This window comes from Macrotis lagotis, chromosome 1 (assembly GCF_037893015.1).
Source record: "Macrotis lagotis isolate mMagLag1 chromosome 1, bilby.v1.9.chrom.fasta, whole genome shotgun sequence".
Classification (NCBI taxonomy): domain Eukaryota; kingdom Metazoa; phylum Chordata; class Mammalia; order Peramelemorphia; family Peramelidae; genus Macrotis; species Macrotis lagotis.
The window spans coordinates 867158244-867181652 of record NC_133658.1 but is presented as its reverse complement, the minus strand read 5'-3'; the positions used below and the strand labels follow the sequence as shown (position 1 = coordinate 867181652).

The following is a 23409-nucleotide window of genomic DNA, read 5'->3' as shown; positions in this document are numbered from 1 at the left end:
TGGCAAAGAATTAGAAATTGAGAGGATGGCCCTCAGTTGAGGAATGACTGAACAAGTGTAGTATATGATTGTGATGGAATACTATTATACTATAATAAATGATGAACTGAATGCTTTCAGAAAAACCTGGGAAGACTTACATGTATTGATACAAAGTGAAATGAGCAGAACCAGGAGAACTAATAATAGCAATATTGTACAAAAATCAAGCGTGAATGACTTAGCTATTCTCAGCAATACAATGATCCAAAACAATTCCAAAGAATTTTGGATAAAAAAATGCTATCCACCTTCAGAGAAAGAATTGATGTCTGAATGCAGATTGAAACATACTTTTTTTTGTTTTCTTGATTATTCTTGATCTCCATTTTCTTTTGAAATGTAACTAATATGGAAATGTTATGCAAGACTGATAATGTCTAAACAATATCCTATTGCTTGTCTTCTCAAGGAGGGAGGAGGGAAGGAGGGAAGGAAGGAATTTGGAACTCAAAATTTTTAAAAAATGAATGCTAAAAATTTTGGTTTACATGAAATTGAGAAAAAAATTAAATGTAAATGTCCAAAATAAGTTAAGTGAAAACATTAGAGGGAGCATTAAAAAAGAAATGAGAGAGTGGGAAAGGTAGATGGAAAAGAAATGAAAGCTATGAAAAATGAATTGGGAAGGGATACATGTTATAACATTACAGCAAAAAATATTAAGACAAAGGCAAAAGACTAAAAAAAGTAAAAGAAAAGGTAATGTGTCATATCAAAAGCAACTGATCTGGAAAATAAATCAAGGAGAGAAAATTTAAGAATCATTGGACTAAACAAAAGAAATGACCTTGAAAGAGCATAGACATAATATTTCAAGAGACAATTAAAGAAAGCTGCCCAGAACTTTGTGAACCAGTGAGCAAAGAAAAAAAAAATGGAATTCATCAGTCATTTCCTGAAAGAATCCCCAAAGTAAACATTCCCAGGAACATTGTCACCAAAATCTAGACCTTTAGGTCAAAGAAAAAAATGCCACAAGTGGTCAATTCAACAAGCATCTATTAAACTCCTATCATGATAGCAAGAAACTATCCTATTTGTTCTCAGAAAAAAAACTGTTTACACTCAATGCCTCCAGTTTTCTCACTCACTTCTCAACCTCTTGAAATTCAGATTTTGACCTTTTCACAACTTAAACTGCTCATTCCAAAAGCATCAAATACCATTAATTTTAGAGATAGCAAAATGCTCTTTATCTCTGCAGCCTGAGGCACTGTTGATAGACCTCTTCACTATGGTTTTTTTGTGGCACTCACCTGGTTTTCAGCCTACCTATCTGACTACTCCTCAATCTCCATTGCTGAGTTGACTCCTGAAGATGATGCCTAAATCCATCCTGAATGGCAGTCCCATATCACCAACTATCTACTGGATATATAGGACTGGATGTCCCATCTTGAACTTAACATGTCCAAAAGAGAACTCAGAGAGACAGAGAAACAGCGACAGAGGGAGTGACACAGAGAAAGGAGAGAGACAGAATGATGTTTGTCCTTCATTCTTGAAGAAGACCATGACATTGGGGAGGTGATACCAAAACAAGTACATGAATTGAATTTGAGCGAGGGGTTGCTGTGCTAAGTCACCAGCTTTACTCTCTCTTCCAGAAACATCTGGGTCCAGTGGCCAGATATGAATCAGGATCACTGGAGTTGGCTCTGGACAGACAGAAACAGAGAAACAGAAAGACAGAGAGAGGGAGGTAGGGAAGAGAGAGAGATAGAGGGAGGGAAGATGGATAGATGATGGATGGATGGTAGAAAGGGAAAAATGATAGGGAGACAGAAAAACAAAGGTTGGCTTGTTCTTGTCTGTTATCAAAGAAGATCAAACTGACATCACTATGTTAGAGATGAGTTATAGGGTGACCGACTATGACTGATCAGACCAATATGAGCTCAGAATGCTCTGTCACAAATTGGGCACAAATAGTCTATGTGAATACATGAAGTGTTTATTCTAAATTTATGTATCTCAAGTTTCCTTTGAGCTGCTTCAATTCTACCTTCCTTATAGAGTGCAGAACACTGATGAGGGCATGCCATGCTGGGCAGTCCTGTGCCAGTGTCTCCCATGCTGTACAATCAATTCTAAAGTTCTTAAGAGAGATCTTCAGGGTCTCCCAGTATTGCTTTTTCTGACCCTCTTATGAGTGTTTGCCCTATGTGAGTTCTCCATAAAATAGTTTTTTTTTTTTTGGCAGGCATAGTCTGAAATTCTAACAATGTGTCCAGCCCATTGCAGTTGCACTCTCTGTAGTAATGTTGGAATGCTAGACCGTTTTGCTTGAGAAAGGACCTCAGTATCTGGTGTCTCCTCCTTCCAGGTGATCTTCAAAGTCATCCTAAGACAATTTAAATGGAAGTCATTCAGTTTGCTGACATGGTACTAGTAGACTGTCCAGGTTTCCCAGGCATATATATATATAGCAATGAGGTAGGCACAACGCCTCTGTGGACCTTCAGTTTGGTAGTCAGTCTAACACCTCTTCTCTCCCACACTTTCTTTTGGAGCCTCCCAAATACTGAGCTAGCTGATTGTCAATGGGTACCTACCTGCCTGAAAAGGACACTGCCAAGGTAAGTGTGTCAAGCCCTTCAGGTTCCCTAGTGTGATCCACACACAAACAAGCAAGATTGTAGGTACCTGCTCTAAAACAGCCTATCTACTAATGGGGAAGAGAATTCATAGAGGGAAATTACAAAAAAAGACAGGATACTTGGGATACGGATGAGATTGGTCATAACGAGGTGAGGTGGATGGCTGGTTCTGGAGTAAGATAAGGTCCCAGTCCAAGTTCAACAAGAATTCCTGGAAAAGATAAAACAAGAGATTTAGGAGTTTTTCCAATCCGACCTCAGATATTTACCAGCTGTGTGTGTCCCTAGAGAAATCACTTAAACTCTGTCTTAGTTTACTTAATTGTAAAAATGGAGATAATAACAGTCCCTACCTTACTGATTTATTGTAAGGATCAAAAATTTTTTTAAGAAAAAAATGGGGGGTGTCTAGGTGGCACTGTAGATAAAGCACTGGCCCTGGAGTCAGGAGTACCTGAGTTCAAATACGGCCTCAGACACTTAATAATTACCCAGCTGTGTGGCCTTGGACAAGCCACTTGACCCCATTGCCTTAAATAAATAAAATTTAAAAAAAGAAAAAATGTACCTTAGAAGGTACAGAGCAGCCACTGTATGAAAGCTTTTCCTCTTCTTTCCCCTTTGTATTCACTAGGTCTGGTATACACAAAGTGCTGCAGAAAGGTCTGTTGATTAAAAGAAAAGCTTTAGATGATAAATAGAGGAGTTAATATTCACAGGAATTTATTGAGTAGGGAAGGACAAGAGTAAGCTTTCAATTTCTCAGGTTTACCATTTTGGCATTGATCATAGCTCTTTACTCTGCCTAATTCTACAAATCCATTTGGTTGCCAAATCTTGGCTGTTTCTTCTTCTCTTCCTCTTTCCTCTTCCGTCTCCTCCTCCTCCTCTTCCTTCTTTTTCTCTTTCCTCTTCCGTCTCCTCCTTCTCCTCCTCCTCCTCTTCCTTCTGCTTCTCCTTCTGCTTCTTCTCCTCCTCCTTCTCCTCACCCTTCTTTCTTCTTTTCTTCCTCCTTTTTTCTTTCTTCTCCTTTTTTCTTTCTTCTTTTTCTTCTTTTCTTCCCCCTTCTCCTCCCCCTCCTCCTTCTCCTTCTTCTTTCTTCTTCTCCTTCTTTTCCCATAACCTGTGAGTGGCAGCTTCCCAAGTTCCCTGATGCAGGGACCAGTTTAGCCAATCTAGTATTTTTCACTAGCTAGAGATCCTGGAAATAGCAGTTTTCCTCCCTACTTGTGGTTCAGCTCTAACTGCCCAGCAGGAAGAGGAATAGGGAGGGGAAGGGAGAATGAAAGGAGATCAAGCTGCCTGAAATTCCTTCCTCCCTCCCTCCCTTACTTCCTCAGCTTCCTTTCTTTCTTGCAGTCTTCCCTCTTTTCTTCCTACCTCCTTTCCTTCTATCCTTCCTTTCTTCCTCCTTTCTTCTTTCCTTCCTTCCTCCTTTTCTCCCTTCCTCCATTCCTCCCTCCTTTTCTTCTATCCTTCGTCCCTTCCTCCCTCCCTCCCTCCCTTCCTTCCTTCCTTCCTTCCTTCCTTTCCTTCCTTCCTTCCTCCCTTCCTTCCTTCCTTCCTCCCTCCCTCCCTCCCTTCCTTCCTCCCTCCCTTCCTCCCTGCCTCCCTCCCTTCCTTCCTTCCTTCCTTCCTTCCTTCCTTCCTTCCTTCCTTCCTTCCTTCCTTCCTTCCTTCCTTCCTTCCCTCCTTCCATCCTTCACTTTCCCAAAGGAAAGGAAAGGCACCAGGCCCGAAGAAGAAGGTCTAGATTGGAGTCATGCCTCTGCCACTTGCTGAGTGACTTTGGACAAGTCACCTCCCCCCCCTCCCTTTACCTATTTCTTGTTAGTATGAAACAATCAATAAGCATTTATTAGGCACTTATTGCTGGGTGCAGGGAACATAGAGGGACAGGGGCCCTGCTGGGTGCAGAGAATAAAAACAAAAAATGAAACTGTGCTCTCAAGGATCTTACATTTTGTTAGCATCTCAGATCTACAGATGAAGGGATCGCAGTGGTGAACTTTTAGTCCAATCCCTTGACATAACAGACAAGGAATCTGAGGACTATAATCCTTAGACAAGTCCCTCCTCCCCCCTGCTCTTTTCCCCCCACTCCCCTCACCTTTCTCCCCTCCCGCAGCCTATTTCCAGAGCTGTCAAATGAGAGGACTGGTCTAGATTCTCTCTAAAGTCCCTTCCATGTCCAGAATCCTTTGTGGTTGGAAATTCAGGGAAGGGGGGAAGGAGGGGTTGAAGGGAGCAAGAGTAGAAACAATGTCCAAGCAGGGGTGAGCAGACCCCAGGCAGCCAGGGGTATTCCGGCTCAGATCTTCTGTCCAAGGGGAAATTAGGGGAATGGTTCCTGTCTCCGGAGGGCCTCTCTGGAACAGAACAGAGGTCATAAATTTTCTATGGGGCTCAGCTTGGCTCTTCTCAGCTTCCCGCATGCGCCAAGTCCTGACCAAGAAATGCCGGAGAACCCAAAGGCCCTTCTGAGGGCTGACTTTCTGCATCAGTCTGAGGGTCCCAATAGGCTTGGGTCTTGTTTTTTTTAGATGCTGTTGCTTAGAAAGGTAGGTTGAGGCAAGTAAACCATAACCTGAGAGCTGGAAGGAGCCCGAGAGCAGAGGCTCTTATCCGTTTTGGGTCCTGGACCCTTTGGGCAGTGAAGCCGGACTTCCCAGGAGTTGTCATTGAAGGAAATGCTAAGTTTCATGAAGAGATTAGTGAGAATGAGTCTGTATCCCCGGCCCCTTCCGACCAGGTAAATGTCCTGCTGAAATATGGGGGACACTGTGGACCCGGGTTAGGAACACCTGCCTTAGGGGCTATCTGGTTTGATTGCCTTGTTTAACAGGGGGGGGAAACTGAGGTCCAGAGAGGCACACGAGTGTCGCAGGACTCGGCCTGGACGGGTTCCTTTCCAGGACCGGACTGGGGCTAGCGGACCAAGGCCCCGCCCGCTGTGCCTCAGTTTCCCCGCCTGCGGCCGTCTCCCTCCTTCATTGTCAGACGAACATGCTGGGCCGGGGTGAGGACCCCCTTGGGGCCCGGCCTTAGAGGTCAAGGTGGAACCGGACAGGCACGTTGGCCGTGACCGGGGAGCCGAGGCCGGGGCTGGAGGACGGCGCGTGCGCCCTCCGCGCGGAACCGGCAGGGGGAGCCCCGGGGAGGGGGCAGTGCGCACGCGCCGTCAGGGCCCGGCGCGGGTTCGGTGCCAGCTCCCGCCCCCCACGGGGCGGGGGGGGCGCGGAGGGGAGGAGGAGGGGGCTGAGGAAGAAATGGGGGGGGGTGATGGACAGTGCTGGGAGCGGGATGGGAAAAGGTGGGGAAGAGGAGAGGGGGCGGAGGGAGAGGAGGGGCGCGGTGATGGGAAGGGGAGGAGAAAAGGATGGCGAGGGGGAGAGGAGAAAGCAGAGAAAAGGGGAGAGAACCTGGGGGAGGGGAGCAGCGGGAAGGGCAAGGGGGCACGGGGGGAGGGGGGGCCGGGGCAGGGAGGGGTCGGCGCGGCGCGGCCCGCGCAGGCGCACCGCGAGCCCCGGGGGCCGCTCCCGCCTCCGCCCCGCCGGCCGGCTCCCCCGGAGGGGGCGGGGCGGGGCGCGGGGGGCGCGCGGGCGGGAGCGCGCGGGGCGCGGGGGCGCGCGGGCGGCCGCGGCTGCCTCTGGGGCTCGGTGCGCCGCCGCTCCGCTCCGCTCCACTCCGCCCCGGCCCGGCCCGGCCCGGCCCGGCCCGGCCCCCTCCTCCCGCCGACCCGCCCGCGGCCTCGGGTGTTCGCGGTGAGTCCGACGCCGGGGCCCCCCGCGCGGAGCCCCGGGCCCCACCCCGACCCCCGCCTCCCCGGGAGCCGCGACACGCGCCCCCGGGGCTGCCCCCCCAGGGACGGGAGTGGCCGATGCTGCCCCAGGCCCGGGGCCACGGCCAGGCCCGGCCGCCTTCCCGCCGGGTGACTCCCCCCGACCTGCCCCCGAGTCTGGGCTTCCAGACAGACAGACAGACAGACAGCCCCCCCCCCGCGGGCTTCCCCTCCCCCACCCGGAAAAATGGGGAGCGGGAAGACGAGGTCATCCGCCCGCCACGGACCCCCGGATGAGGAGACGGCCGGGCGCGGCGGCCGAATCCGAACCCAGCACCGCCCTTACCTTCCTAGACTTCTCTTCCCCAGCCCTGATCGGTCTCATCTTTTTGCCTTTTTGTGAATGAATAAACGTCCTCACCTTCGCCCTTCTCCCGTTGTTGATTGGTAAGCCTTAAAGTGCCAGAGAAATGGGAACTTTAAAAAAGGCTGGCCCTTAGTGAAATGTGAAGTGGCCCTTCCCCGCCCCCTGTAGTGTAGACACAGCTAAGGAGCCCCACATGTCAGACCCCGACCGGCTGTTGAAAGAGGGAAGACTCCTCAAAACGTGGGGTATCGCAGAATTTGGCAAGTGGGAGGCGAGGACCCTTAGCATGGGGAGGGCTGTTAGGGTCGAACCGAGCGCCCAGACCATCTGTCCGAAACCGAAGCCACAGAAATTGTGTTTTCTCTTGTTTTTTCAGTAGAGGGGGTCAAAAAAACCCTGATTTATCCTACGTCGCGAATTACCCAACACAAACTAGAATGGTAGCTTCATCTGAGACTAAACTAATTTCAAGGAATAGTTCATTCTTGTTGTTTTGTGTTTAGCAGCAACTGGCTCTTACAGATGTCTATGATCCCTTATGTTACAGATTGCTTCATTAGGTTGTTAGACGGTGTCAGATGAAAAAGCAGTTACATCATTTTGGTTTGGTTTTAATTTGAGAAAATCTTTGAAGTGGTCTAGCAATGGTTTTAGGAAGTCCTTTGGTGTGAGACCCATAAACCCAAGGGGCCTATTCAAGTCCTCGGCTTTTTATTTTAATTCCATAACAATGTGCTGGACAGAAACCTTGTCACAATCTTTTGAAAGACATTCATTCTCAGTGCTTTTTAGGAAAATCACAGTTCCCCCTGAAATTTAAAATGACCTGTATGATTTGACATTGAAGATGTATAGGGTTTGAACCTGTGATTTCGTTGGTTTAGAGAGTTTCCAGATAAGAGCGCTCCCTCTGTCCCTCAAAGTCTACAACCTTCTCTGTCATTTAACAGTTAAAAAAATGTGACTTGCTCAGTCACACAGCCAGCATGTATGTGTCACAGGCAGACTTGAACCCAGTTCTTCCTGAATATGAGGACTGCTCTCTGTGAACTTTGTAAGTAGATGTTAAATTTATAAATTGGTTAGAGGAGTAGTGTGAGATAGGAGAAAAACCCTTGGGCACAATTGTTGAGAAAAATCGTAAGATTCTGAGTTGCAGGAGACAGAGTTCCTCAAACTGCTCTCCTTCACCAACCCACCACCCTCAAGGGGCTGAGGACATTTATGTCATTTAAAAAAGGCAAAAAGATATCAGTAATGGGAAGAAGAAGAAATATTTGGGGGAAATGAACTAGACAAAAACAAATACTACTTCTTTTGAGTCATGTAATTTAAATACTCTTAAAAGTTTTGTATTTTCCCTCATTTTGTTGGACAATTGATTTTTCTACTCCTATTTGGCTTCCCTATCCATCCAAACAAAACCCTACCTTCATTCATACTCAAGCATGGAACTTTCATAGTGATGACCAATTCTAGGTAGATCCATGTTCATGGGGTAATAGAGAATCCGGTGAAATCCAAAGAAAAGCAGAAATTTTCATTTTTGCCCATAGTATTAGCTTCTGTCCTCAGCAAACCTTTTCCCAGTGCTTCTTAGAAATAGTCAGCTCCTGCCAGTAAATGATGAAATGAGGAAGGAGTAGGAGGATCAAGCAAAAGGCTGGTATAATAAGCCACCTCTGAAGAATTACAAATGACAATAGTTAGTATTTTTGAAGAATTCAGAATGCCTTCAAATCTGTTCAGATTCAGTAACATCTGTGAGTATTTTGTCTTATTTTCAGAGGACAAAGTTGAGACACAGAAAAGTCAAATAACTTTCTCAAGGTCACTCAGCAAGTGCTTTGTAGAGCACCCTTGGAACACACTTAAGAAAGATGATGTGATCTCAGTGAAGGCATTAAACTCCACTTGTGTTTTGATGAATTAAGCCAGATTCAAAAGTCCATTCCTTTTAAAAGAACATCATGGTCATTTAACCAGTTCCAAATCTATTTAATAGGTAAAAAAACAAAACAAAACACCCACCTTTTTTATAAATACTTTAATTAAGGAGGAATCAGCCTGATGAAAATTTCCCATTAATAGCATGGCTGATTGGTGGTCTGTTATAAACAACTTGACTGTTCCTTGAAAGATTGAAAAGCTTCTCTGGCAGAAGGAATATTGTAGCCCTTGGAGTTTTTCACTTATTTCATGTACCCATAAAGAGTCATTTGCAAGACTCCAGTTTACTAGCTACAGTTGGCACTGAAGAAACTGAAATCCTGATCCCTGCAGCCCTTTGCTTGTCTAAGTTAGAGGGGACAGCTGCAGGCCACTGTGCTGCTAATGCCAGTCATCCTTTCTGAGTTGGTACTTTGAAGACACGAAATGTTGGCAGCATTTCAGTCTTGGTCATGATCAGGGAGAGAAAAAGTTAAGAATTTCAGGAGTCATGGCTTTGCACTGGCCCTCATGAATTGTAAATGCATATTCACTAACTGTTTCTATTTCAATAAGATTGTCATTTCAGCCAGTTGATGTTTTTAGCCTGGCTCCTGATTTTGTTCAGATTTGGCTGCAGTTAGAATGTTGGTGGGAATTTATAAAAATATTTGACAGGGAGTTCTATCAGAAAAACATCTCATATGTTTCTACAAAAAAGGAATTTATACCGAGGGATATCTGTTGCTTTTAATAAGAGAGAACAATTTCTTAATTCTAATGTGGCTAAGATGCTTCTTACATAATAATATAATGTCCTGACTCTCTATGAAGAACCAGAATAACTAAATTTGTAGAGGCTCATTACCAGAAAGTTAGCCAGCAGGGAAATATTTTTTTCCCCAGCCATAGAACTTCACAGACAATTGACCATATTGTGGGAAAACAAAATTCATACAATTTTTTTTAGAGCTAACTATTTTCATACTTTAAAGGATTTGTGTTTTCACCACTGTAGATTCCTTCAGCATTGTAGATAGCAATCACCTCCCAATGTAGCTGATTGTCTTTATGAGCTTCTATGACTGGGGGAAAATAATTCCCAATGGGCTAACTTTCTGGTAAAGAACCTTAACAAATTTAGCTATTTTGGTCCTTTCGAGAGAGGAACATGATCCATCCCTGAATCCATCCCTAAAGCCTAAGCTAATTGTTAAGAGTAGGCAATAACTACTGGCCATAACTAGGCTTTTTATGTTAGAGCAAATCATTCTGAAGGCAAAAAGAATGATGGACTCACTCTCTTAATTAAGGAAAGCAAGCAGGCTACTCAATTGTTGTAGGACAGGGTGGAGATGGAGATGTTGGTTCCTTGTTGAGGATGTCTGCAGAGCAGAATAAGAACTCACACCAGCCACAAAGTCTTCTTACTAGTTAGATACTAAGCTTTATTATTTTATCCTAGTCAAAGAATGTAGGTTGACATGCTTTAAGTTTGGTGCCTTAGGATAAAGGACTTGTTGCCTTGCCTTACTTGGATCAAAGCTTGCACAGCCTTCAAGAATTGCAGGTCATCTTCAAGTCACATTGAGTGACATTGAGTAAGGGATTAGATTTAGCTCCAAATTTCTTATTTAAATTTTGCTTTGAATTTTGTTGTGTAGACTAGTGTTTTTAAAAAATGACAGGAGATTTAGGTTTCATTTTTATCTTCTCCTTTGGCTATTTTTATATCATTGGGGGATATATGTTAATTACTCTGTTGCAGTGACATCAGTTTTACTGTCAAGACATTCATCTCTGTGATAATTTGAGTTCAGCCATAGAACAAACAGCCCAGATTAGGTAAAGACTTAGTTCATTGTCTACGTGTTAAAGTAGGCAGCAATATCTTTTAAATCCTCCAGGTGAACCACACCAGTAATTCAGTACTTCAGGCCTCAGTACAATCACTTTAAAAAACAATTGGAAAAATAAAAAATCTCTAGTGAAATATAACTGTAATAGGAATATAGCAGCCCTTGAGGACAAGTGTACTAACGGTATGTAGTCTTAAAGATAGAAAGGGAGAAAACAGGAAATGAAGGTATCACATTGTGAAAATGGAGGGAAAAAAACTTTAGGTACAGGAAGTACTGTTTCCTGTGTTCTGATTTTTTTTTCTTTTGAGGAGTAAGTGGATGAAACTTTAATTTTTGCATTTTTACTTGTTTTAATCATGCCAAATCTGCCTTTTCTTCCTTCTAACCCCACCTCTCTCCTCTTCCAACGGAGAACACAAGAAAAACAAAATTCAATATACATATGTATGGTCAAAACAAATTTCCACATTGGCCATATGCTGCCCCTCCCCCCAAATTCTCTCATGAGTTCTGATTCAGGAGGCAGGTGGCAGGTTTCATAATTAATATTCTAGACTCCTGGTTCAGCATTATGCTGTTAAGAAAATTGTGTTCCATCACATTTATATACCATAACACGTTCAGGTTGGAACCTGAAAAAGAGAGGTTGGAACCTGAAAAAGAGAAATGGTATCATTGATAGAGTTTGCCTCTAACTTTGAATACCAGCTGGTTAAAAGCCTCTCACTCTACCTCTCTGAAAATTCCTAACAAAATAATAATACATTATGTTTCTCTGATTTTTTTAAGCCTGATTTTTATTTTTAAAAAACATACCACTTCAAGAGGTAATGACCTGTAATGTCTCTGAAAGTTATTCTCTTTTATAGAATTCTGCTCTGGACCTAGTAGGTGAAAGAGCTGATCTAAGTCTCTTTCATTTCTCTAGTTACTAGAATTCTACAATGATTCTTATTTAAGGTTTTATGTTCTCTGATTTATTCCAGTACTTACAGAAAGTATTTTGAGAACCAGTCATAACTAAATTCAGAGAGAACTTTTGCTTACTTAATATCTTTGAAAGGAGCTAACTAATTAAGAAATAGTAGTTGTACTGCTAGATAGCAGATTTCCAGCTGCAGATGGCAAATTAGTCAGTGTGGACACCTACCAATTTGCCATTTTCAGTGTTGTTGAGAAGTTAAAAGAAAAACAAACATGCAGACACAATTGGGCATCATGTTTTTCTCATCACTTGGAAGCTGTTTTGCAAATTGAAAATGTTGTTTTGTGTATTTTCCTTTTCACACTTGCTAGAAAATAACTGATGAAATGTATTGCATAATATTTCTGTATAGAATATAAAAAAATATTGATCGTATTCAGTTATAGAAAGTTGGGATTAGTTGATTTAAGAAGTAAGCGTGGGGCGGGGGGGGGGGGGGGCGGCTAGGTGGTGTAGTGGATAAAGCACTGGCCCTGGAGTCAGGGCTATCTGGGTTCAAATCCAGTTTCAGACACTTAATATTTACCTAGCTGTGTGGCCTTAGGCAAGCCACTTAACCCCATTTGCCTTGCAAAAAAAAACCTAAAAAAAAAACAAGTAAGCAGGGGGGGCCCATTCATCTTTTCTGAATAAAAGTGCTCCAGTTTATGAATGCCTGTCGTAAATGATGCAGTTTGTATGTTGGGCTTATCTAAGGTTTCTTTTATAACAGGTGCCTTGGTGACATCCTGGACCTTAGAAAAAGGAAGCAATCCATGCATAGCGAACGATGCTGAGGGACGCCATGAAGTCTTGGAGTGATAGCCAGTCAGACCTCTACAGCAGTGACCAAGAAGAGGAGGAAGAGATGATTTTTGGTGAAAATGAGGAGGATTTGGAAGAGATGATGGATCTGAGTGATCTGCCTACCTCACTTTTTGCATGTAGTGTCCATGAAACTGTGTTTGAGGTACAAGAGCAGAAGGTAGGTGATATATGCGTATATGAAGGTTAGGGATCATTGCTCATCAGATCCAAATTAGATGGATTACCTTTTTTCTCCACTTGGATGGCATATTGGTTAGGCTTATACATAATTGGAAGCCATTAGGCAGACAGAGCACCAGGCCTGGAGTCAGGAAGCCCTGAGTTCAAATCCCACCTCAGATACCTGGGCAAGTTACTTTACCTCTGTTTGTCTCAGTTTTCTGATCTATAAGTGAGGATGATAACAGTTCCTTCTCTCTAGGATTGTTGGGAGGATCAAATGAGATCATATTTGCAAAACTCTCAGCATAGATCTGGTATACAGTAGGTGCTAAGTAAATGCTCATCCCCTCTCCCTTTCCTTCCTGCATCATACTGGATGGTGAGGCTTCCTTCTGTATTCATAGACCACATGGCCACCTAAAAGTGGTGCCTACATGTGATCAGCACCCAGGGCCCAGTTAGATGTTAGGAAGCTGTCTCAAATGGCACCGTTCATCCAGGCTCATCTTGAGTGAGTGTTCAGGAGGGCTAGGTCGTCCATGGTGCTCATGGGGGCACTTTTCAAAGATGATCCGTGGGCTAAGTTTGTTCTTGTTTCTCCAACTTCAGCAGACATTTCCTCTCTGTATTAGGGAAGAATGGCACGGGATCATGGAATTAGAGAGAGGGTACACTTTTTCATGGCCAGTTGGTTTTGTTTTGAAAACTTGTGACTGGTTATTTGTTGGAATCTTGGTGTCTGAGATGTCCTTGAAGTCTTTTGTGATCTGGTAGAAGGAGCCCTGGACTAAGCAGTAGGGACTTGGGGCTTTGCATTTTGGTTGTGTAAGCACAGTTTCTTCCTCTGTAGAATGGGGATAATACTACATGGACCATTTGTAAGCTGTAAAATATTATGTAAGGGTGAGTGGTGGGTTATTCTTCTAATGAACTTTGAAGAGCTTCCTAATATATACTCCAGCTAATGTACACAGGAATACAGACAGAATTAACTTGATTGTGACTCATGGTTCCAGAAATGAACAGAAGTCTGTAGAAAGGTGCCCTAATGAGGGAGGGAAGAGGAGGAATGAATATCAGCATTTAGACTGTATTTGATATTCTGTCTTCTCCAGATACTTCTTTCCTCACAGTGGTATGGCAGCATCAGGCACAGAATAGGCATTCTAATATCTATTGAACAAATCCAGCCCAGTGTAAAAAACATTTCTTAACAATTAGTGATTTCCAAATAAAGTCTCCTCATCATGGAGGGTTTTCAAGTGAGCACTGGAGAACCACTTGTTGGGGATGAGAGAAAAAATTCTCAACCCAACAAGAATGGGGTGCACCAGATGCCCTCAGAGGTCTTTTCTAACCCTGAGATTCTGAGGCCAATACTAATCTGAGATCCTACTTCTGGCAGAAGAACATCAGCAGGAGCCATTCTAAATAATGTCATGACCCATCTACAGAGCAGCTGTGGGACCCTTGGGCAAGTCACTTAACCTCTGGGTTGCTTCATATTCCTCAAGTATAAAACAAGGACAGTAATGGCACTGACTTTGCAGGGTTATGGTGAGGACCAAATGAAGTGATGCACCACACATAGTGTGTGCAAGGCAAATGGAGTTAAGTGGCTTGCCCAAGGCCACACAGCTAGGTAATTATTAAGTGTCTGAGGTCAGATTTGAACTCAAGTATTCCTGACTCAAGGGCTGGTGTTCTATCCTCTGCACCACCTAGCCACCCCAAGTTTTACAGTTTTTCCCCTAATCTTACTTCCCTCCCTCCACCCTCCCCATAGAAGGCAATTTGCCAATTTTTACATTGTTTCCATGGTATACATTGATCCAAATTGAATACAATGAGAGAGAAATCATATCCTTAAGGAAGAAACATAAAGTATAAGAGATAACAAGATCAGACAATAAGATATCAGGTTTTTTCTAAATTGAGGTTAATAGTCCTTGGCCTTTGTTCAAACTCCATGGTTCTTTATCTGGATACAGATGGTATTCTCCATCACAGATAGCCCCAAATTGTCCCTGATTGTTGCACTGATGGAATGAGCGAGTCCATCAAGGTTGATCATCGCCCCCATGCTGCTGTTAGGGTGTACAATGTTTTTTCTGGTTCTGCTCATCTCACTCAGCATCAGTTCATGCAAATTCCTCCAGGCTTCCCTGTATTCCCATCCCTCCTGGTTTCTAATAGAACAATACTGTTCCATGTCATACACATATCACAGTTTGCTAAGCCATTCCCAATTGAAGGACATTTACTTGATTTCCAGTTCTTTGCCACCACAAACAGGGCTGCTATGAATATTTTTGTACAAGTGATGTTTTTACCCTTTTTTCATCATCTCCTCAGGATATATACCTAGTAGTGGTATTGCTGAATCAAAGGGTATGAACATTTTTGTTGCCCTTTGGGCATAGTTCCAAATTGCTCTCCAGAAAGGTTGGATGAGTCCGCAGTTCCACCAACAATGTAATAGTGTAGGACAGAGTTCTTAAGCTGGGGTCCACAACCTTTCTTTTAATACCTTGATAGCTACCTTTCAATATAATTGGTTTCTTTTGTAACTGGGAGGCAAATGGCAGGGTGTTCCCAAAGTCTTAGTACATTTTTATGTTTTCTTAACTGTCTTCAAATAGCCTTACTCTGAGAAGAGGCTCCAAAAGTAGGCTCCACCAAACTGCCAAAGGGGTCCACGATACCCAAAATGGTCAAGCACCCCTGACCTAAACTCTCTAGCTTTAAACACTGTGAGAATGAATTATTTGCTTCTGAGAAATCTGCTTTGGCAGGACTAAAATTTATATTGTAGCAAAACCTCACTAATTTATTTGTGTGGGTTGGGAAATCTGTCTGACTTGATGAAGCATCAGAATTGTGACCCATACAAGTTGGAATGCTGTTTTACACTGCTGTACAGAGACCATGGTAGAAGCTGATGTGAGGGACCACAAAGTGGTGACATGAAGCTGAGGAGTCAGTTGCAGTTCAGTGTAGGCCTGCATTATGAAAAGATTCGAAGATTAAAGCTGGCAAGATCATAGATCATCTAGTCCTTATGTGTGAGGAAGCTGAAACATGGAGAGGTTCTGTGAACTGTCTAGAGTTACTCAAAGATAATACAGTGATGGATCATAAATCTAGATGCCCTTTCAGATCTACGAATTAAATAAAATCTTAAAGTTGGAGAAATCCTTAATTTTCTGAGCTGTAGTAGCTCAAAAAACTATTGATTTAGCCTGGATTACCCTTATTTAAAGGCAAATTCTCATACAAAGAAGTTATTTTGAGCTTTTTTACACAATAAAAATTATATAGAAATGTGGTAAGATCATCACCAATCCTGAGTGAAATTTTCCTTTATATGATCTCACTAATTATATTTCTCTTAGAAGCTGACTGGAACAAAATGATAGCTCATTTTCAAATGCATAACCATCTCTAGTTTATTATTTGCCTGGAAATAAAAGTATTTTTGCATCATTTCCTTGAGATTCAGTCATGAATAACTAAAATTCATTTCAACCCTAAAAACAAAACCCTGCTATGTTCAAGGTAGCAAGATTCAAAGATGAAAAGTGTCTTTCCTCAAGGACCTTCCATTCTCCTTAGGAGGTTGTGGCAGGTACACAGATAAGTCAATTCAAAATACATCCAAAGGAGTTTCAAGAAGGGAGAGAGAAGAAGGATATGTGGGAGACTCAGGAAAGGCCATGAAGGAGTTGGGCTTTGAAGGTCTTGCCAAAGCATCCTTACTGATGCAAAGGTGCAGAAGAAAGAAAAATTTGCTGTCCAAGGAATAATTGGCAGAATAGAGAATGCATGAGGTGGAAAATAATAGAATTAGAAAAATATAGAAAGAGCAAGACTGTTGAGAGGACTTTGTCTCTTATTCTAGAGGTAATAGGAAGCTGCTGAAGATTGTTTTTAGTGGGGAGAGGGTAATAATAATAGAATCATTGCATGGGACTTCAGTCCCTGTCTAGTACAGTCCATCCCCATTCCCTGAAGTGGCCCACCTTTTTTTAAAGATCTCCAAAGACTGGGAGCCACTGCTACCTTCAGCTCATCATTTCTTCTGTTTTCTCTGGGGCTAGACAGAATAGAGTCTGATCCCTTTTCCACACTGACAGCCCTTCCAATACTGTACATAACTATCGTAGTTCCCATGAATTTTCTCTTTTCTAGACAAAACATCCCCAATCCCTTCAACCAGTTCCATGGGACACTGACTCAAGACCCTTCTCTGGATGCTCCCCAGTTTGTCATTGCTGTAATGTAGTCCCAACTGTGTTTTCGGAGCAACATTTTGGAAGGAATGGATCGTGCTGGGAATGGATTAATAACCAACATCCAACTTGCTTAATAATTTCATATACCGTAGGGTTTCCTTTCTATTTTTTCCTCAGGGCTTGCATTTTCTTTTTTATTTGTCTGTTTTTTTTTCTTTTTGCAAGGCAATGGGGTTAAGTGACTTGCCCAAAGTCACACAACTAGTATCTGAGGGCAGATTTGAACTCAGGTCTTCCTGAGTCGGGGGCAGGTTCTCTATTCGCTGTACCACCTAGCTGCCCCAGGGCTTACATTTTACCCAAAAGTATCTGCTCTATGAAAGTTTCTTCCTTCCCCTGATTCAGTCTGAAAATAGAACTTGGTTATCTTTTTCTGTCTCTGCATCCTCACTGGTTTTTCTCTACTTTGCTAAATTCAGGCATGACAAATTTGTGTGTGTGTGTGTGTGTGTGTGTGTGTGTGTGTGTGTGTGTGTGTGTTAAACCAAGTTTAGCACTTACTTTCCATACTTTAAATAGAAAAAGATAACTTTGGCATATTTATTTAGGAAGAAGCGGTGTGCAGTTTCTCATTCATCTAAAAATTATATTCATGAGAACTCTGACCAAGATATTTAATCTAATCTCACAATATTTGACCATTGAGCAAACTTTGAGCAGTTTGATGGAGATTTATCAGATGGAATGTGTTTTCAATCTCCAACTGAACATTCTTCAGTTTAAAAAGGCATTTTCTCCCCCCTCCCAACCATGTAGGGAAGGTAGTACAAGTATCATCATTCCCATTTTAGACAAAGGGATGGAAGCTGAGAGACGGAGCCATCAGGGATGGAGCCCAGTGCTCTCCAAGCTCAGGACTCTTAAAAATGCACTAAGACTTTGGGAACACCCTATCCAAGCTGATAGGTTCAATTCTTAAGTGAGCACATAGGAGGGAGGTGTAGATGAAGTAGACAGGAGTCCCACTCCATTAATTTTCTTGATAACATTTGTCTTCTTATTGTTCATCTCTCTTCATTGATTTATCTAATGCTAGAGTATCTCTGTCATTCACATAGGTGCAAAAAAGATCAAATTTTGAACAGTAGAGGCAGGAAGATCCTGAGTACAGTTAAGCATTGTCTGTATTTTCAAAGGGATATTTAGTTTATGCTTGAATCAAAATGGTTCTTGTTTTTATAGCCTTCCAACTGTTGGGATAAATGAAACTGACTTTTACATTCCTCTGAATGGGTTGGTCTAAATTACATAAGTGCCATTTGCCTCCAGAGGTGAGTATCCATTTTCTCCCTTTTATTGCTGGACTTGAACCAAAAGACATGGGTTCAGGTTTCCCTTAGAAGCAGGGTCACCTGGGACAAGTCACCAAACCCTTATTTTCTCATATATGAAATGGAGATATTTACACCACCTGCTTCATGGGGTTATTTTAATGGGATATTATGGAAATGTGAGCTCTTACTAGCATAAGGAGAACCAAATTCTTATATGATTTTAATGCTGATTTAAATGTCTTCCCAATACTCACATTTTCATGTGGGCATTTTACCTTGTGCTACAGATTCCAACCTGTCCATGTCTGCCAGTTCTGTGGAACCTTTGTTCATGTCTTCCTTTCTTCCCATGAGGCCCACCCAACATGCCAAGGACTTTTTTGACTTCTCTTCATATTGTGTGGATACAATGGAGCACATAGACTGTCTGTCTATTGGGTTTTGCTCTCACCACATGACCAAGGCATCATTTTTTCCAGTCATATTTTTCCAGTGACATATTTTATATTGGTGCTGTCAAACTCAAAGAGAAATAAGGACCACTAATCCATACCTATGGAACCTGTAATCATCTCCACTGTGCTACAGGGAGGCGGTGGGGTAGGATGCAGATCTATTAGAATTGAAATCCTTAGGTAGAAGGTACTTATTTTTATTTTGGTGATGAGGAAGCATAAAGCAAAGGACATTTATATCATACATTATTTTGGGGGGAAAACTAATAGATTTTAATTAGTGGCAGGATTTAACATAATCTTATAGAATCAGAGATTCATAGAATTGGAAAGGAACCTTGGGCATCATTCTGGTTACTATCACTACACTCCCTCATTTACAGAAAAGGAAACCAAAGACCCAGAGAGTTCACAGAATTTCTTAGTTTAAAAGAACCTCAGTAAAAATCTGTACCTGACAGAAGATTCCTTTTGCAAAATCCCTGATAACTTGCTTAAAGACCTTGGGGTGGGGGGGACAGGTAACTGTAGTGCATCCTAAAATTGCCTCTTCTACTTTTAGATGTTCTAATTGTTAGAAAGATTCTCCTTCCATTAAGCCTAAATTTGCCTTTTTTGCAACTTCTATCCCTTCAGAGACATCATCCCCATTCTTTCCTGCTTTACTCCAGTCTCTGATGAAGGGACAACTTTTTGCCCTGACAGAGTCAACCCTTTTGCATGTGTCCTTGGTTCTTATTCCCTTCTATCTCCTCTGGAAGATCTCCTCTTTCTACATCCTTCCCTACTGCTTTCAAACCTGTCTGGTTTCTTAAAAAACCCTCAGTTGACACTACCCGGCCCCCTTGCTATTATCCTCCAACTCTCTTCCCTTTCAGTCAAACTCTGAGAGGAGATGATCTACCCTCCTTTCTCTCTCTCACCCCTCAGTCCTTTGTTTTCTGACCTCTGATCTTCTCTTTCTGCCCACATTGCTCTCTCCATGGTTTAATAAGGAGCTCTTAATTTTCAAATCTGCAGCATCTGAGACTCAGTCACTCCTTTTATCATATTTTCACTCCTTCCTGAGATTTCATGACTCTGCTTCCTCTTGGTTCTCCTACCTTTCTGAGCATTTCTCCAGTCTCCTTTGCTAGTTGATCATCCTTGTCCTTCTCCCTAACTGTAAGTGTACGCCATAGTCTCTGATCTGAGACTTTTTCTCTGTCTATATTCGCTGGGTAATTAGGTCAACTCCTATGGATTCGGCCATCATTTTAAAACAGATGACTGCTAAATCTCCATACCCAGGTCTTGTCTCTTCTGAATCATAGTCCCTCATTACCAGTTCCTCTAGGACATTTAAAGGCAGACCTCTTATAGGAACCTCAAATTCAGTGTGCCTGAAACAGAACTAATTTTTTTCTTCTTCTACAGTTCATTGATCTTCCATTCTTTCTTTTTTCTCAATCTCCATTCTTTCCCTTCTTCATTCCATCCTCACAAAAAAGCATAGGTTCTCCTTATCAGTAAATCTCAATAGTTCCCTACCACCTCTGGAAATCAAGTATAAACTCCTATTTGGCATTTAAAGGCCCCTCATCATATAACTTGGTTCCAACCAGGTTTCTCATCTCATTGCATATTTTTCCACTTGCATTAGGAATAATACCCTGATCCCTCCACCCATACAGGTTAGGTTAGTTTTTCTTTGAAAAGTTTTGAGATCTTCATTAAGCCATGGTTGGTTCAGGGGTCTCTGAGGACTTCACTTCTTTGTACTCATTTCCTGAGTACAAAACAGCTGTGAGGAGAAGGAAGGGCTCTTTGAGGCTTGGCTGGTGGGTCTCTATGGAAACTGTTCAGATGAACCAGCTCAAGGAGTTAGAATTGCCTATACTTGATGAATAGTCTTCTTCAAGCAATAACTAATTAGGTCTCATTTTGTTAACTTTGCAAGGACCTACAAGTGTTTCATTTTGTTTCAATATCAAACTTAAACTATGGAGGCACTGGCCTGTGACCAATCTTTCACACATTCTGTGGTCTGGTCTAGAAGTTCTCAGACTTTCTAGTCTCAGGATTATTTTATATTCTTGTTTTTTGTTTGTTTGTCTTTTTAGTTTTTTGCGAGGCAATGGGGTTAAGTGGCTTGCCCAAGGCCACATGGCTAGGTAATTATTAAGTGTCTGAGACAGGATTTGAACTCAGGTACTCCTGACTCCAAGGTCAGTGCTCTATTCACTGTGCCACCTAGCCACCCCATTTTATATTCTTAAAAACTATTATGGATCCCCCCCCAAGGAGCTCTTGTTTTTGTGGAGTTTAGTTATCTATTTGCTGTATTCAAAATTAAAATGTTTTAGTATTATTATGAAAACAGTTTTGACCTCTTGGAGCCCTTAAAGAAGTCTCAGGAATCTCCAGAGATTCCCTGATCACCCTTTGAGAATGATCAGTCTTGCTGTTTCTTGCCATTCTTCTCAAATGACCTGATTTCCCTCAACTCTGTGACTTTGTACCACTAACTCCTCCCCAAGCTTGAAGTGCACAGCCTCCTTCCACCCTCCTCTCAGCCTCCCCAGCTTCTTTTACAGCGGTCTGTGTTTAAATCCCACCTTCAGCATGAAGCCCCACACCCAGCCCCCAGATTACCATTGTATACTTGGGATATATTTTGTATGTACTTCATTGGTCCACATCTGCCCCAGAATGAAGGCTCCTTGAAGACCTGGACCTTTGCATTTTGCTCTTTCTAACACAGGGCCTGCAGCCTATAAGATCTTAATAACTACTTTTTGTTCTGATGAACAGAATGCTAAACCTCCCCTTAGGGCAGCCTAAGATTGCATTATGATCTGCCCAAAGTCATCTTAGTAGTAGAACTGGATTGGGAACTTAGACTTTTCTCCTCTTCCACTTCTTAATACTAGGCCAGACAGCTTCTTAAAATGTATTTAAAGCTCATTTTATTAGACTCTGTCACTTTCTCTAGTTACCCCCATAGTGAGACAGAACACCCTCAATGTTTTAAAGTGCAGCTGTTTTCAGTCTCATACTTTTAATTTGACAGTCTGTTACATGAAAAATAAACCAACACGGTTTCAGCAGTAATGTTTATTGTTATAGCATACTGTGACATTCTGCTAGACATCATGGATTATAATGTATACAAGGCCCAGCCTTCTGAGAATTTACATTCCAAAAAGTCAAAATGTTGAGTAGATACTAAGACTGTTAAAAATACATAGTAAATAGATAAAGCACTGGCCCTGGAGTCAGGAGTACCAGGGTTCAAATCTGGTCTCAGACACTTAATAATTACCTAGCCGTGTGGCCTTGGGCAAGCCACTTAACCCCGTTTGCCTTACAAAAATCTAAAAAAAAAATACATAGTAAATATCTGGGGGGAAAAAAACAAACAAAACAAGTTTCATTCCATATTTTCCTCTTGATGACTGGGTTATCCTTTATCTGTTTCCCTGATGCGAGGAGTAGTGTATCGGTTGCATTTTCCTTCCACTGATGGAAAGCATCATGAAAGATAGAAGTTTGTAGATGATAGTTTCTCCTCATATTCATTGCCCCTTCCCTCCCTTTGGCATTTCAAAATTTCTAAATCTTATGTGTTCAGGTTGCATTGTGAAGCTATCAGAATAGTTTTTCTTCATTTAGAGTATTTTTGACCTAGAGTACTATCCTCTGTCTCCTTGCCACCAAACAAATGTAACATTTTGCCTCAGAACTGAAAAACTCTACAGGTGGTTTTGTCCATTTCCAGCCCAGCACACCCTATCAATGCTGGGGACCCTTGGAACAGACAGATCCTCTGCCTTTAGGACACCAGAGGCAGCAGTGAAATTTGTGAACCCATCAATCCCTTAGAGTACTCTAAGTGGTAGGTTCAGGTTTTTTACTGTCAAGGCAGAGGGATGGGGAGTATTCTCCTCTTCCAGTTTTGTATTGTGCCTCATCAGACTTGGATTTTCCTTTTGGAAGTGGGGAGAGGAGAGAGGGAAGAAGGGACAGAGTCACTTCAACATGGTAGAAAAAAATATCAGCTATCACCGATGGATGGCTTGCTGGTGCCCATCCATCCTGGGACTTCTGAATCCTAATGAGCTTGATATTTTGTACTGACTTGCATTCCCTTAAAAGTGGGACATTGTTGGTGTTCTCTTCTCCAGAAAGATGAGATAGTGCTTGTCATTTTAGTATTTGACTTGATGATTTAGACAGTTTAAGTTATTTTCAGCTTCTGATCTGGATTACCTAGAAAACCCTTCTTTAGATAATAACAGGATTAATTTCATTGTATAACACATGTGATTTCCTGTAGATATTCCACTGACTAAAGGAAATGCTCCATAAGTATCACTGAAAGAATATAGCAAGCAAAATTACAATTTATCCTTCCATAGTCTCAGTTTTGGTTATTTGTTGGTTAGCCATTAATTATTAAATGGGACTTTTTAGAGAGTTGCAGTATAGTAAGGAAAATTGCAGACAATGTACATATGTAAAGAAAACTGAAAAAATTAATGTCATAAATACATGAATACTGCATATTATTAATTTATTTTATTATTTACCATAAGTACCTTTTTTCTTTTTTTAATTCATATTTGGTTTTTCTACTTACATGTTAAGATAGTTTTCAACATTCATTTTTTTGTAAGGTTTTGAGTTCCATTATTTTTCTGCTTCCCTCCCTTCCCTCCCCCCCTTTCCAAGACAGCAAGTAATCTGATCTAGGTTATAAATATACAATAATTAGACAGTTAAATTTTTTCAAAAGTGTCAGTACACTAAAGAACTACAAGCCCTGTTCTCTCTTGGAATGCCTCCTCCTTGACTCTACTATTCATACT

At 42.1% G+C, this 23409-nt stretch overlaps 1 protein-coding gene and 1 long non-coding RNA gene across 6 annotated transcripts in view; one reads left to right on the top strand and one right to left on the bottom strand.

The window, feature by feature from the left end:
- Positions 1-1479: 1479 nt before the first annotated feature.
- On the bottom strand, positions 1480-6907 carry LOC141508973 (uncharacterized). 3 transcript variants are annotated; one of them, XR_012474553.1, is made up of 4 exons: positions 6770-6907; positions 3211-3307; positions 2745-2853; positions 1480-2386 (listed from the first exon to the last, which is right to left on the bottom strand). It is a non-coding gene; the product is annotated as an uncharacterized LOC141508973 (long non-coding RNA). The 3 variants fall into 3 exon arrangements; XR_012474554.1 differs by having other exon boundaries at positions 2762-2853; XR_012474555.1 differs by having other exon boundaries at positions 6845-6907.
- Positions 6328-23409, top strand: part of RCAN3 (RCAN family member 3) — a 35960-nt gene continuing 18878 nt past the window's right edge. Inside the window, exons 1-2 of one of the 3 annotated variants that reach the window (XM_074218112.1) lie at positions 6328-6406; positions 12279-12530. In XM_074218112.1, coding sequence (XP_074074213.1) covers positions 12336-12530 — 195 coding nt within the window. In that variant the 5' untranslated portion in view covers positions 6328-6406; positions 12279-12335. Of the gene's footprint in view, positions 6407-6738; positions 6871-7825; positions 7845-12278; positions 12531-23409 lie in introns of those variants that run through there. The other 2 variants (XM_074218113.1, XM_074218114.1) reach the window with 2 other exon arrangements.